Genomic DNA, 15,418 nt, shown 5'->3' with positions numbered 1-15,418 from the left:
TCCAGTGCTGAACATTGATTAGTTTACAATTGGCTTTTTCCACATCCATTTGTTTTGTCCATTTACCAGGGAGAGTAATGGCAACTAAGAAAAAAAAAAAAAACTTAGCTTGGGTGGCATGCTGGGACTCATATTTGAGAAACTCTGCCCTGATGAATCAGCTTTGGGGCTAACATGAAAGCCATTTTGAAGATTCAGAATGGACTGGCTTCTTTGTTAATAGGATGTCATCTTCATATGTTACTAAACAAAGTGCTAATGAGATGTTATCCTTCAAATTAGCTTAAGCAATGAGGTGGAAAGGAGCCTTGAGAAGAAGCCAACACCCAGTTTTCTGAGTATATAATCTCACCAAAAAAGAATCTTCAGACCTGGCACCCTGGGTCCTTAAGACCAATTTCAATCAAGGGTTTAAACAGTATGCCTCAAAGCCAAGGCCACTCGCTCAGGAGCTCCTACAATGTCCCACCACTCTCTGCCATTGTACATGGGTCTAAGCTTATAGACTTTGAAGATGGACTTTTTTTACCCAGCAGCTGCCATGGCAGGACCTGGCTCTTAGACAACTTTCAAGAAACCTGCAGTGAGACTACCAGCTGCAAAGTGCCCAACAATAAACAGGAACTGTGCACAGAACCGAGCTGTGTGCAAAGTGCCGGCCTCCCCAGAGTTGTCCAAACAACTTGCTCTAATTCCAGGGCCTTTGAAAAGACAATGTGCCAATCAGGACATTCCTCAGCAGTGTCGGAGTGTGTGTCTCAGCCTTGCCAGTCAGGAAGCAGCCAGCAAGTGGTTTCTGTAGTCCAGAGCTGCCAGCCTGAGAGCTCTGAGGCAAAGAGTTGTCCACCCAAGACATGTGTGTCTAAGAGTTGTCAGTCTCTGGAATGTGAACCTGACCCATGTCAATCTCAGAGCTCTGAATCCAGTTCCTGTAGGCCTCCGGTCTATGTGGCACCAGGGTCACAACTCCTGGAATCTTCTCAAACTTATGAGCCAACTTGCTGTGTTACTGGTGGTTTGCAACTGCCTCGTAAGTGAAGAATGGGTGGAATGTGTGGATAGGAGATAACAAATTCTAATTGAGATAAATTGATCTCTTACGATATCTAGGAACTTTTATTTCTCTAAATACATATTATTGTGCATGGGTTTGTGAGTGAATGGACGTGTCTTCTGTCTTCAAAGAAAATAATTTCTGTTTTTTTGCTCTTTGGGGCATTTCTGGTAGTAAGTTGGAATTGGAAAGCATGTTAAATTTTTCAGGTCACTAGGAGACTATGTGTTATAGAGAACTGGGAGTTGCAACAAGGAACTAACATGAGTGCTTAAGTCAACATGGCACTTCGGTCACTGGTTATTATCAATGGAAACACTTAGCATTGAATCGGGCTTATAATAATGTGTGAACATAATGTGCTACTAATATCAGAAATCCATTTAATATTGGAGTTTAAAGGGACACTGAACCCTGTCTAGTCCCATGGATTCTGATGGACTTAACTCTTATCAGATGTTGTCCTTGTTATTAATAACATCAGAACCACAACTGAAATCTGTATCTACTCCCTGTCCGTCCATGATTTTATCTGCTGCATCAGAATACTTGTAGTCAACCGTGAGGTTGAGTCTATTGCTTGAAAAGTGTAAGAAAATTTTCAATTTCATCTCTGTGGACTTCATAACCACATAGTAGCCAGAGACCTTTGAATATAATGAGTACAAGCTTAGTATACTCACTACATTTCTCTGATTTTTCTTCCTCTTTTCACTATTTCTTCAGTGTTTTTTTGAGTTGGGAAAATACTCTTTGTGTTAAATAAATTGACTTCATTTAGAATTACAAACTTAATTGTCGCACTATTATTTTTGTTCAGCACCTTTGTGGGTTTTATGTTATTGGTTTTTCACCAGATGAAAACCGAATAAATATTTGGAAGAAGAAGGGAGCACATGTTCCCTTCCAATTGTTTGTATGGTATGAACCCGAATAAAAGAGCACATTTGTGCTAGTCAGCAGAAGATGGAGAACATGTTCAATATGAAAGTCATAAAGCCATGGAGCCAGAAGGTGTGAAGATAGATGAGTTTTGTTTAGAATAGCCTGGCTATTGTGAAGCTGTGGGTGTGCTCTTAAATGGAGCTCTCATTGTTCAGGGTGTCAGAAGGTAGTGGTAAAGAACGTGAACCCTGAAGTCAGGTTTTTCTGGGTCTGAATATTCGCCTTGCTGGGTGAAGACTGTTTGAATCCCAGAGGTGTGGCTATGTACAAGTTATTTAACCACTCCCACCTCAGTTTCCTTAACTCCAAAACCAAGATGATAAGGATGGTTCCACTGTGAGACTTGATAAATTAATAATGTGGAAGTGCTCAGCACATGATCTTGAAGGAAACACTCGGTAAGATACAGAAACACGATTAGCTAGCTCAGAGGCTCTATATGAAGAGCAGAGGCAGGGATTGATAGATAAACCCCATAATCTATGACAGATTAGGAAAGCTAGTCATCCAAAAAAAAAAAAAAAAAAAAGGAAGACTAGCTGTTCTGTATCTTGAATGATGCAAGAAGCACCTTTTACCAAGGGAAATGCTCAGGAAACATGCCATGCCTTGCTGAAGTGGGCTGGCACGTAGCTGAGTTTATGACAAAGCTAATGTTGATTTACCTGTCAGTTCTGTGGGTGATTTAGACACGGGTCATCCTAAAGAGGAAGATTCAAGCCTAAATTCTAGAAAGCACCGCTTACACAGGTGTTTCCATAGAGAGGTGGAATTGAGAAGTGGTTGAGGTAGGCCTGAAAGAGGCTGAATGAACACTGTGTGATCTCGATAGTAACAGAGCATATGGCAGCCCCACCAGCAGAGCATTCCTCCAGTAAGAGACATTGACACAAAGCTTCTGGGCATAGTAGTGACAGAGCCTTGGCAACAACAAGGAGAGACTTCATCTGCGTGGCAGCTTCTCAGTATTCCTGTCACAGCCAATCATGCAAACGAAGTTGAAATTCATGCACAGTGAAGACGGTTACTAATGCAACTCAAATCAGAGGGTCTGGAAAGTGTAAAATGTATTTTGGCCACTGTTTCTGGAGACAAGAGGGAAAACAGCCATTTCTTTTGTCTCCCAAGGATACGTTCCTTTAATGGGTGTGGCTTGTTGGGAGACAGAGTGTTGGTGACCAGTGGCCGGCTAAGCATGGGGTTTGTGTGTGGTGCTGGTGGGCATGGGGACGCAGAAGAGAGGAACAACAGTGTTAAATGAGGTTTTCATTTTCCCACCTACTCTGTTTATTATCCTAGACCTTAATTCATTCTTTCCAGGTTGACCATGATCACTACGGTAAAGAGAAGTTAGCTGAAGAAGATGTCAGTATCCATCTAATCTAAATCATCATGGAGCATGTTGGAACTCTTTACAGAGAGAAAATGTGTGGATTCAGGAGCTAAAGATTCTTGGTATTGGAATAGATAATGGTGTGATGATATGAAGAGATGCTGTGTAGGCCATTTAGTGTAGTGGGAAGAGAATTGGCTTTGGATTATACTGGGCCTTGTTCAAATCCAAATTCTGCCATTTATTAGCTGTGTGCCTTGGGACAAGCTAACATTTCTGAGGCTCAGTTTCTCTATTAGAAAATGGAAATAATGGCTAATTCATTGGATGATTATGGCAAAGAAATGCCATCATGGCCATTAAATGCCTAATGATGTGTTTGGGTCAGTATATGTAAGATATTATTTGATGCTTCAGCCGATATTTGCTTCTTGGGCCACAGCCTCAGTTTACTCTCATGAGTTCTCTATATTGGACTTAAATTTTAAGACAAAGACCAAGAAAAGTCCTTCCATTAAGCAATATGGAACATAACCTAGGGAGTGTTCTCAAAAACTATAGAAGTGACTCAGTGGGTACACACTACAGAACATTCTTCATAGATCAAGAAATTTCCTCTTGTTTGAACAGAAAGGCTATGGTAGGATTTGTGCACTGGTATCACTTACCCCACACTTTTCAAGACATAGGTAGATTAAAAGCATACTTTTCTCCTAGAAGCCAAGCATAATGAATTTCAAGAACATTTTCTTGCCTATGCAGTACTATGCCAAAAGCCTTAAGGTAGATCTTATTAATTTGGTCCTAGCTATTTACCAAACACTGTGTATGTATTTTTTAACTTGAAACTCAAAAAACTGAGTCAGATGAGTACAATTTTTTAATACTCATGTTTTTTTTTTCAAGGAGAGTGAAGACACAGTTACATTAAGTTAGTTGTCCAAGATCAGGCAGATGGAAAATGGTGGATCCAGGATTTTAATTCAATGAGTTGGACTTCAGAGGTGGAGCTATAAGTCTTGACTACCTGGTAACATCACATGCTTTGTCTCTAGAGCAGCTCAAATATGGGGAATATCTGTGTCCTATGGAAGATCTGTATAAGTAATTTGAAAATTATTAGTCCAGCTATATTGTATTGTTGTAAGTCTGTAGAGGAAACAACCAGAATATTAAGTATGCTTGATTGAATGGCTTAATCACAACTCAGGAATAAGTGCTAGAAAGTAATTAGGTATATTTCACTGGGATTTGTAAAATATCATAGATTGCCAGTATCTTAGAAAAGACCATGAACTTAAAATCATGTGAAATTACATAATCTAAGTTCCAGGGAAGGTGTTTAGATAGCCTGGAGTCAGATTTTTCTACCAGTAAGATTGACTGTCTTGATGTTGTTAGTAATCGTTTTTCATTCCATTAGTCCCTAACGTCTTTCTTCTTAAATATGTTCCTTTTGAAAACGCTGAGCCTGTTTTAGGCATTAATGGGATATGAGGACAGCATTTTGTTCCATGTGGCATTAGAGCACCTGGCACCTTTCTTGAAGCCACAGTATCTTTCTCTATGTCTGCTTCCCATTTCTCCCTTCAGAGAGCTCCTGTTACTCCCTCAGTTCAAATTCTTTCACTTCAGAATTGTTCCATATTCTTGTCCTGACATCCAAGTGGAAATAATGATAAATTTCAAAAAAAGCTAATAAAGGGAACAATGAACACAAAGCAAGAGTACTTTTTTTTAGACAGTTGATAACTCACTAATACTGGTTATATTAGACCCAGGCTTTGGTTAGCAATAACATACACCATAGGGAGATAGGGACAAATAGAGTAAAGATCTAGAAATTAAATGAAATTCTGAATTAAGAAACCCCACATTTTTGTGGTTGCATGGTATTAAGAATTTCCCAACTTTTTGTATAACGTTCTCTGGCTTCATGGAAATAGATTCACTAATGGGATTCAGAGAGTTATTCCTTGGAGCCCAGAGGCAAAACTAATATAGTTGTATCCAGACACAAGAACAAAAGAATTTCAGAGGTAAATACTGGAAATGTTTAAGTCCATTGCTGTTCTTCCATCACTCAGTATGGTATTCTTCGAGTGCAGGGCTGATGCCCTGCACTCGAAGTAACTACTGGAGTCCAGTAACTACTAACTGATGAAGATAAAGACAAAAGGAGACAGAAAACCAAAGAAAAGTCTGTCTAACACCTCCCTTATCAGGGCACTGTCTCGTCATCAGGGCTTTGTGGAAAGTGGCACGCTACTTATTTAAATTGAATGTGCAGAGTGGAACATCTGGATTAAAAAGCTCTCTCCACCATAAACCCTGTCAACCCTTACAGGAGGGTTATTAATTGTTGTTCTTGTTTCCCCTTGAAATGAGCTACAGTCACTCAGACACTCTCTGGTTTAGGAAACCAATATAATAATACATGTTGAAAGTCTCAAGAACAAAGTATCTTCCTCTAGACTTCATATTTTATTAAATTAGGTTGTAGGACAGAGTGAACTAAATAATTTTAGATGTTAGCCATATTGATATCTACAAGTGCTATAATGTATTTATCTAATGACCAGATTTATAGTAAATCACAGTCAAGGTCTGGAAAGCTCACAGGTGTACTTACCAGATAAAAGAACATCCATGACTAATGAGGGAAATGTTTTTAAAAAATGTTTCTCAGGAAACAAAACAGGCATAAGTGCCATTCTATCATTTTTCAAGTCTTGATTGGCTCAGCACGTTGCTCAAATGCAGTTTGTTCCTTGTTTCCTGGGTCCTGCCTCCCCGGGCCTGCAACTGAAGGTGGCTTGGTCCCCAGGAATCTAGTTTAATTTCCTGTCGTGAATGAGTCTAACAATCAAAGAATTCATCTTGAAGTGGTCCTGGAGGGGCTTCTAACGCAAAGCCAGTTGTCAAGGGCCCTTGACTACAAATGAAATGCTAGGCAATAAAAAAACAATGTGCTACTACTGGGTATTTACCCTAAAGATACAAACGTAGTGATCCGAAGGGGCACGTGCACCCGAATGTTTATGGCAGCAATGTCCACAATAGCCAAACTATGGAAAGAACCTAGATGTCCATCAATAGATGAATGGATAAAGAAGATGTGGTATATATACACAATGGAATACTATGCAGCCATTAAAAGAAATGAAATCTTGCCATTTGTGATGACGTGGATGAACTAGAGGGTATAATGCTTAGCAAAATAAGTCACTCGAAGAAAGACAACTATCATATGATCTCCCCGATATGAGGAAGTGGAGATGCAACATGGGGGGGTCAAGGGGGTAGGAGAAGAGTAAATAAAACAAGATGGGATTGGGAGGGAGACAAACCATAAGTAACTCTTAATCTCACAAAACAAACTGAGGGTTGCTGGGGGGAGGGGGATAGGGAGAGGGAGGTGGGGTTATGGACACTGGGGAGGGTATGTGCTATGGTGAGTGCCGTGAAGTGTGTAAACCTGGCAATTCCCAGACCTGTACCCCTGGGGATAAAAATACATTATATGTTTATAAAAAAAAATAAAACAAACAAACAAACAACAAAAAACCCAATGTGCTACATTCTAGCCCACTGACCTTTCCTCTGGAGGATAAATATCATCCAAAATTGTGTTTGTTCTGAAAGATGTCCAATCAGAGTCAAGTGTTTCCCATAACATCCTTCAGGTAGCTTAGCAAAGTGCTGGTGGCCACAGTATTTGTGGCAAAGACGAGCCAACCATTCTTACATGGTTCTTCTTATGCTCCCTCATTTCTATTATAGTTACATCTTCGAATCATAATTATTTCTCAATGCATAAGAGATCTTTACTGAGCTTCACTCGTTATACAGCTGAGCAAATATACTTGCCAAGGTTATATGATTTACTCAAGCAGAGTCACGACTAGAGCTCAAATCTAGTGATTCCCATTCCAGTGCCCCACTGACCGTACTCCAAAGTGTCCCTCATGAGAAGTTTATTAAAAATATTTAAATGTACTAAGCACCATAATTTTTAATGAGCCCTCTATGTGCATTAAAGGCCGCACATAACACATAAAAACCTTTATTGGACCATAAATGTGACCTATCTTAAATTAATATGTCAACTATAATAAACATTAATCTATCCACAGAATTTCAAATATCTTTTAAAGAAGGTTGGAATATTGTTTTTCTAAATGCATGTTTGTTGAATGGTAAATAAGGCTATAGGTCCCTTGTTTTGGAGATTTAGCTGTAAATAGCTATCTTTCCTGACATTTAAATAACTGAGTTATGTTTATCACCATCTTTGGAACTGTGAGTCAGAATAAAGCCTGCATTAGATGCCAATACTCATTCCTTAAAAAGTTCTAGAAACCACAGCACAAAAGGGGGAATAGCACAAAGTGTGGGTACTTTGCCTAGAATCTACACTAAGGTCATCTTGTCTTTTTTAATAATTACTCAGCTACAAACTACAACTGTGATTCTCTCAGGGGTTACTGCTGTTTCTGTCATCTCCTCAAATAACTCTTACCTCCACATGAGCCATGGAGGTGACCTCTGCTTAGCCAGTAACAGTTGTGACAGAAACCAGTTCCTGAAGGACTGCCAAGAAACCAGAAGGGAACCATCAGATGCCAACCAGTATGCCTATGCCTGGCTCCCAAGAACCACCCGCTACATCTCTTCATTTATGGCATGACCAGACCCTGCTACGTAATCATCATCTACGTCTTCTCTCCGAAGTCTTTAGTCCCTACCACCCAGCAACCTACACTCAAAACTTTGACCTGTAAGGACAGTAATTACTGTCCCAGGATTAACAGGTTTTGTGGCTCATCCATGATTGGTTGTAGCAGCTGCTGACCCCTAGTGGATTGTTTTTCTTGTTAACAAATGAGCTACATATTCAACAACTTTTGTCTTTAAGTTCCATATCTTATACCTTGAGGTATTTTGAGTAATCCCTCATAGGTGATGATTCCTCAATAAAGTACTTACACATTTCTACCTGGCCTCATTGGGAGAGGAGGACAGTCTCTCAGAATACTATGTTATATGTTTTGGAGGGGAGGGGGTTGGGAGGTTGGGTGAGCCTGGTGGTGGGTATTATGGAGGGCACATATTGCATAGAGCACTAGGTATGGCGCATAAACAGTGAATTTCGGAACACTGAAAATAAATAAAATAAAGTAAAATGGAAAAAAAAGAATACTATGTTATATGGCTTTTTTTTTTTTTAAGATTTATTTGTTTGAGAGGAAGAAAGAATGAGCAAGCAGGGAGGAGGGGGAGAGGGAGAGGGACAGAGAATCTCCAGCAGACTCCTGCTGAGTGTGAAACCCCACGTGCAATGTGATTTCACAACCCTGAGATCATGACCTGAGCTGGAAAGGAGAGTTGAAACACTTAACCTACTGAGCCACTCAGGCTCCCTTTGGCTGCATTGTTTTAAAGAAAAACCTAGCATACCCATATATCGCTTTACTATTCAGACTTACGATTATTTATTAATTAAGTCATGGTTTATATTTGTTGTGTTTGTTGATTTTCTTCTTCTTATAATGCCCTTTAAGGCTTTGAAATATGTTTTCAATATGGCATCAACTTGTTTTCTTTATTTTCTAATAAATTTGATCAATCTGTGCTAGTGACCGCTGCATAAATGGTTAATTTTTCATCATTATTTCACTATAAGTATAATTATTATACTTCTACTAAAATTTCTGCCTTATTAAATGATCGTTGAAACAAATAGAGTTAGTTATGGCATTGCAATGCCACAACTTCAACTAGGAAACATAAATTTTTGGAAGAGGATAATGAGAACCATGAAAAGTTTGAGCTTTTACCCTACATGCTAGCTAACAAGTTAGCCTAGCTCAGATTCATGGATGCTGGCAGAAGACATGGCACCCCTGGTTCAGAGACAAAGGTTTTATTATTCATGGTAATAGCAGAAGCCAGAGTATTAGCATTTGCACCAATTCCCTGACTCTCAAGTCCCACAGTACAACAAGAAGCCAGATAACACTTGCATTTGCAGTGAGATGTTTTATAGGAGAGAAACCTTGAGATTAGGAAGCCTGGATCATGGATATGATAATGGGGGGTAAGCATGTCTATCTTCTGCCTCAGAGAGAAATACTATATTTATTTTCCAAAACTCTTTACTATACAAACATGGCAAAAAAGATAATTTAGAACAGAAGGAATCAGTGACTCTATTCTCAAGACATGTAGAAATACTAAAACCCTATAGGGAACATCTCCTTCACCCAATATCTAATCCTTATGTCTACACTGCACTGCTTCTGATGAATTTCCCTTTGAGTATAGCACTCCAATGTCTACTCGATCAGTCTGATTAATCTGAAGTTGCAACCAAATCTATTCAGTATGTCTCAGTCAGTATTTAAGACCTATTATCAGTAGGTCTCCAAGCAGCATTCAGTGGGTAGAGGTTGTCTCCCTTTGCCAAAGGCTCCAATCAGCGAAATCATCAGTTACAGAGATATGTAGCTCAAAGCAGTCCCCAGATATTAACAATTCTATAAACATAGATCTTCACAATCAGGGGAATCCCTTTTGGAATTTGTGAAATGGAAAAGATTAAGTCAATGACCCTTGTAACAACAAAAGTACATAGAATTGTCCCCAAAAGTCCCACCCACAAGGTCACATTATCTATTCTTCCCTATTGTGGTATCTTTCAAAATCTCACTGGCTGAATCCAAGCACTACCCCCTGGACTGCTTAGAAAGGTGACTTGGGCATCTGTATCAAGAAGAACTATAGTGTGAATCCTTCTTTTCCAGAAGTTCCACATGTATTGGAAGGAGTTCATAAAAGCCTCTGTCTTCCTTGGGGAAAGAGGGGCATAGGTCCTATGGATCCTACCCTAAATTATGTGTCTCATCAAAGTGACTGATGTCAGCGTATGGAGGAGGGAAGAATCATCAGGTGTGGAGATGGAGAGAAGAGAGAGAATGTATTTCAGTACCAGTAAGCAAGGTGCCTTTATTTTTTTATTTTTAGCAATGAGACAGCAGCTAGGGGCTCAAACAATCTTCTAATGTTTTTAGTACACCCAATGCCCTATATTGGGCAACAATATCATCATGCTCACTCTATCTATTTAAACCTTGGGAATCCCTTGGCTCAGCAGTCACAGCCAGGTTGCCTTCCAGCTGTGGATCACAAGGTTTATACCTTTGGCTCCTTTGGATTTGAGACACACAATAGAAACTGGTTTTTAAGAAGTACAACTTAATATGGGGCTCTACTGCCCCATTATTAAAATAACACCTCTTTAGTACTTGTCCAATTTTAACACAAGGGCTAAAGGTGATTTCCAACATGGTGGGTGGACTACAAGAATTCACCTAGAATTCTTAAAGTCAGTTTTTCATTCTACAGTGGGTCACCTTTTTCATCATTATAAACCCAGTTCAAGCCACTCAATGTCTCATCTTGGGTGTCCCACAGGAGTTTATTTGGAAATTTCCTTGAGAAAACTAAGGCCTCCTTCTAGTGAGAAGAACACGCTCTAAAAACTCTTTGACCTTACACCTCCAAGTGGTCAGGCTGCAGGAGGGGCTGAGCTGGTAGTTGGTCCACTGTTCACTTATCCTTCACAGGAAGGAGAACACCATCTCCTAATCCCCCAACAGAACCAGCTGAGGTTCTAACAGTTTAGCCAGTTTCTGATCATAGCATTAGTGAATTTTCTTCACTTCAAGCTCAGTGTAGGTGCACATCTCTATAACTATCATCTGAAAGAGGGTGGAAATTTCTGCCTATTTAGTTGAATCTTTGTACTGGTGATTGTATTAGAGAGACCTTGGGACTGACTACCAGAGTAAACTTCTTCCTGCTCAGATCAGGCACTGTTGGTCAGCTCTTTGTGAGTCTGTTTCCCTGGAGTTGACCTTTAATTGCTTACCCAATTCCCCCTTATTAACTGACAATAAAGTGTTAAGTAACAGACAGTTAACAGACAATAAAATACTGCCCTATTAGCCATACAAGCTGGTCAACATGTTTACTTGATTCCAATGGGCTTCCTTCAAATTCTATTCATCAACCTGTGAGGTCATGTTCTTCCCTCTTCTGAAAGCTGTATTTCTGTTAATATCCTGTCTTGTTGCCAGGAGGAAAATGAGAATGTAGATGAATGTTTATGGGGAATGGAACAGATGAATGGGATGTGAAATGCTGGGTTCTGGGAGCAAACAAACTGTCAAGAAAGAATTCTTGAAATGTCTTCAGTGCAAAAATGGTGGTTTTATTGATTTATTTTATTATTATTATTATTATTATTATTTAAAAGGGTGGTTTTATTAAAACACAGGACCTGTGGGCAGAGAGAGCTACATTGGGGTTGTGAGAAACAACTGATATTACACTTTCAAGTTGGGAGGGGATTAGGGATAGGGTAAGTCTCTAAGGAATTTGGAAGCAAGGTTTCCAGGACCTTGAGGGGCTAGCTATTGTGAGGAAACGTTCATTTACTACTACCTAGTAAAACCCTAGTCATGAGATCCTTCAGATGTTTGGAGGATGGTTGCTAACACACATCTTGTGGGGTTGCAGACAAAGGAAATTTCCAAAGGGATTTTTATAGGATCCTGGAGGTTGTGCTAACTTAAAGGTAAGGTTGCCTTTTGCCTCTAGCAAAATACTTGCATTGAGATAATAAAGCTCCTTGAGGAATGTCACTCTGCGTGTCTTAAGCACTTGTCAATGGGTTGTAAGTTAAAAGGATTTTTTTTTCTATTTCTTTTGCCTTTATTCTTCATATCAAATGAATAAATGATCCTGGGTAGTTACTGCATTCTTGTGACTACTTAAAACATCCAACTCATTCCTACTTCCTGTTTTCGTTTTTGCTTTGTTGTTATTTGGCTGAAAATTATTTAAATTTCTCATGGAATAACCCAGCCACTTCTTCTGATTTAGATATTAGGTTTGGCAGTACTTTATTTTCTCAATATTCTGATTCCAAGTCAATACCTCCAAAGAAACTCACCACTGAGCAAGCAAGGTAAATGCTCTGAAAGACCCAGGGTCACTCCAACTTCAGCCTCTTCAGTTTCTGGATTACTTCAATTCTATGCAGGACATGACCATTAAAACCTAAAGTCAGGGGCACCTGGGTGGCTCAGTTGGTCGGACGACTGCCTTCGGCTCAGGTCATGATCCTGGAGTCCTGGGATCGAGTCCCACATCGGGCTCCCTGCTCAGTGGGGAGTCTGCTTCTCCCTCTGACCTCTCTCCTCTCATGCTCTCTCTTTCTCTCTCAAATAAATAAATAAAATCTTAAAAAAAAAAAACAAAAAAAACCCCTAAAGTCAGTTCATTCATTCTCAAGCCCAGTGCTGAAATGCTAGGCAGTGGATGATCTCTATGACAGGAATTAATTTTTAAATCATAAAATTAAGTATTCTATAGTATTAGGGATGTTTCACATCACTTTCAAGATACATGCTGGTTTAGGATATTTTTTAAGAGATTTTATTTACTTATTTGAGAAAGAGAGTACACAAACAGGGGGAGCAGCAGGCAGAGGGAGAAGGAGAAGCAGGCTCCCCATGGAGCTGGGAGCCTCATGTAGGGTCTCCGCCATTTGGGAAAAAAAAAAAACTTTCCATCAGAATTTAGGAGTAGCCCGTGATAAAGATCAAGATAAAGACTTGAATTCCTTAAATGTCAGTCTTTCGGCTGAAGAATAGTGACTCTCTTTTTTGAAATGTTATAAAATAATGCTTCAGGGGAAATAAATGTTTTAGGCAACTCGGAGTCTTCGTTTGGCCCTAAGTTCTGTTCTATGTGGAAAGATAAGGGTTTGTTAGGGCCAAACTCCCAAAGGGCACCTATTGATTTCAGTGGGACCGCTGAGTTGCTGACAAGTCATAGCATTGACATTTTGATCTCATGTTCTATTAAAAAAAAAACCAAAAACCTAGAAAACCTTTATACTCTAAAATGATATTTCTTATTATAAAGACTCTCTCCAGAGTTCTGGTGTGCCCACAGAGTCTGGAGTAAAAAGGGGCCAGGAGAGGTGCTTTTGCTATGCAAGGAAATAACTAAACAAGGATCCTCTGTGACCTGAAGGTGAACTGCATTCTTCCACAGGCTGTAAAGTGTGTTATGTGAAAAATCCAGGACAAGAACTATAATAGACCTAGACTTCCTTTTCTTTAGGAGGTTTATAGTAAATCTTTGCCTTGGTTGTGAATAGCTCTCAAAGAACCAAGTACAAATTGGTTCTGGTTTATAAAACTAAGGGTCAAAAGGGTTTCAGATATACATGTACATACAAGTGAATAGGTTAAGAACTATCTGACCTAATGACTTAAATTAAGGCAGAATCTACCAGTCTCTGATCAATTCTTCTCAACAGCCATTTACCATCACATACACTGAATACATGAGTCTTCATTCTGATGCGAGAAATACTTGAGATAAAGTAAAAGAAAAAAAAAATTCTTGAACTAAATAGAGGAAAACAGTGACCAAAGCATTTTTATTCATTGTTTGAATAAATATTTCCAAAAAGAGGATGTTGGGCCTATGTAGCAACACAAATAGAAATAAGGCTATAAAGTCTTTAATATAATTGTGACTGAGCAGAAAAACTAGATGTAAACTGAATAAATAAAAGGTATGAAATGATCTGTACAATAGGAGACATGTAACGTGGGAACAAGTTCCAAGCAAAAGAATCGCTTCTGGTTGGGCAGAAATGAAAGCTTCCTGGTACTCATTATATGTGACTTGAGCCGTAAAAAATAAGTAGGATATGCATAATTAGAGAGGGTGGGAAAGCAGGTAAGACAGCAAAAAGGAAGCCAGCAATGTGAGATGCTCATGGAGAGTGGCCAATAGGGTCATCTGGAGGTCCAGATGGAGAGGACCTGAAGGACGTGGGCTTGGCCATGTATGGAGAATCCATATTCTGAATAGCTTTGAGTGAGAGCTTGAGGACCTTTGATTTTATTCTGTGGACAATGGAGAGGTATTCAAGATAACTGCAGCCAACGGAGAGACATTACCTGAGCTGCGTTTCACTACTAATCTTGTCCTTGAGAATATGCTAAAGATAGAAGTTTTTCTGAGGATCGTTTTATAATAGTTTAAGCCTATGTGACTAAGAGAATATGGCACCATAAGTAGAAATAAAGTACGTGGGAGGAGAAACCAACTTTGGAGAAAGCACTATTTATATGTAAATATTTAATTTGAAGGGTAAGTTGTCTCAGTGGAATGATCTAGCAGATAACTGCAAATGCAGGAACACAGATCAGGAAAGAGAGCAAGATTGTAATTATAAATACTGTGGAATTTATTATAGCTATTAACTGAACCCTTATGATTAATGAAATGCAGATTAAGGAGAATGCAGAAGAGAATTGAGAATAGAAGGAGAAAAGGGAGGTGGATAGGATGATAGAAATGATAGAAACAGAACCATGAAATCAGAGTATTGCTGAATAAAAATAGGACAAGTTATCCAAACACAGAGTGTGGATAGCAATGTCACCGGCCATGGAGTTAAGACTAAGGCAAAATTTGCCACTGCATGCAGGGAGCTCATCATTAGTGATCTTGAAGATCACAGCTGAAAGTACTGGTGAGGATAAAAATTAGATTTCAAAAATATGGTTGTAGAAACATAGGAAAAAATTCTTTAAGACATCAATGAGGTTGGGTAAAATTTCTTAGCTATGAAACACAATCTGTAGTTTAAAAATTGATAACTTGATCTTCATCACAATTAAAAATACTTGCCCTTAACTGGGGGTTGCCAGGGGTAGGGAGAGGGTGGTGGGCTTATGGATATTGGGGAGGGTATGTGCTATGGTGAGTGCTGTGAAGTATGTAAACCTGGCAATTCACAGACTTGTACCCCTGGGGCTAATAATACATTATATGTTTATAAAAAAATTATAAAAAAAATACTTGCTCTTCAAAAAAGTCATTATTATAAGAATAAAGACAAGCCACTGACTGGTGGAAATATTTGCAAATCTTATATCTAATTTAAAAAAACTGTATCTAAAATATTTAAAGGACTCCCCAAACTCAACAAC

The 15,418-nt window shown here is 39.1% G+C and overlaps 1 protein-coding gene across 1 annotated transcript; it reads left to right on the top strand.

Moving 5' to 3' along the window:
- The first annotated feature begins 420 nt into the window (after positions 1-420).
- LOC111155632 (keratin-associated protein 27-1) lies at positions 421-1,038 on the top strand. Its single transcript, XM_022515902.1, has one exon. The coding sequence runs from the start codon at positions 421-423 to the stop codon at positions 1,036-1,038; it is 618 nt and encodes a 205-aa protein (XP_022371610.1).
- Positions 1,039-15,418: the final 14,380 nt, after the last annotated feature.

Source organism: Enhydra lutris, unplaced genomic scaffold (genome assembly GCF_002288905.1).
Source record: "Enhydra lutris kenyoni isolate GAN:26980312 unplaced genomic scaffold, ASM228890v2 scaffoldscaffold43, whole genome shotgun sequence".
In the NCBI taxonomy this organism is placed as follows: Eukaryota; Metazoa; Chordata; class Mammalia; order Carnivora; family Mustelidae; genus Enhydra; species Enhydra lutris.
Note: the sequence above shows the minus strand (reverse complement) of the source record. Positions and strands in the feature narration are given on the sequence as shown.

Coding starts and splice junctions, on each gene's coding strand:
- LOC111155632 (XM_022515902.1), top strand. CDS start 421: ATGCCTCAAAGCCAAGGCCACTCGCTCAGGAGCTCCTACAATGTCCCA.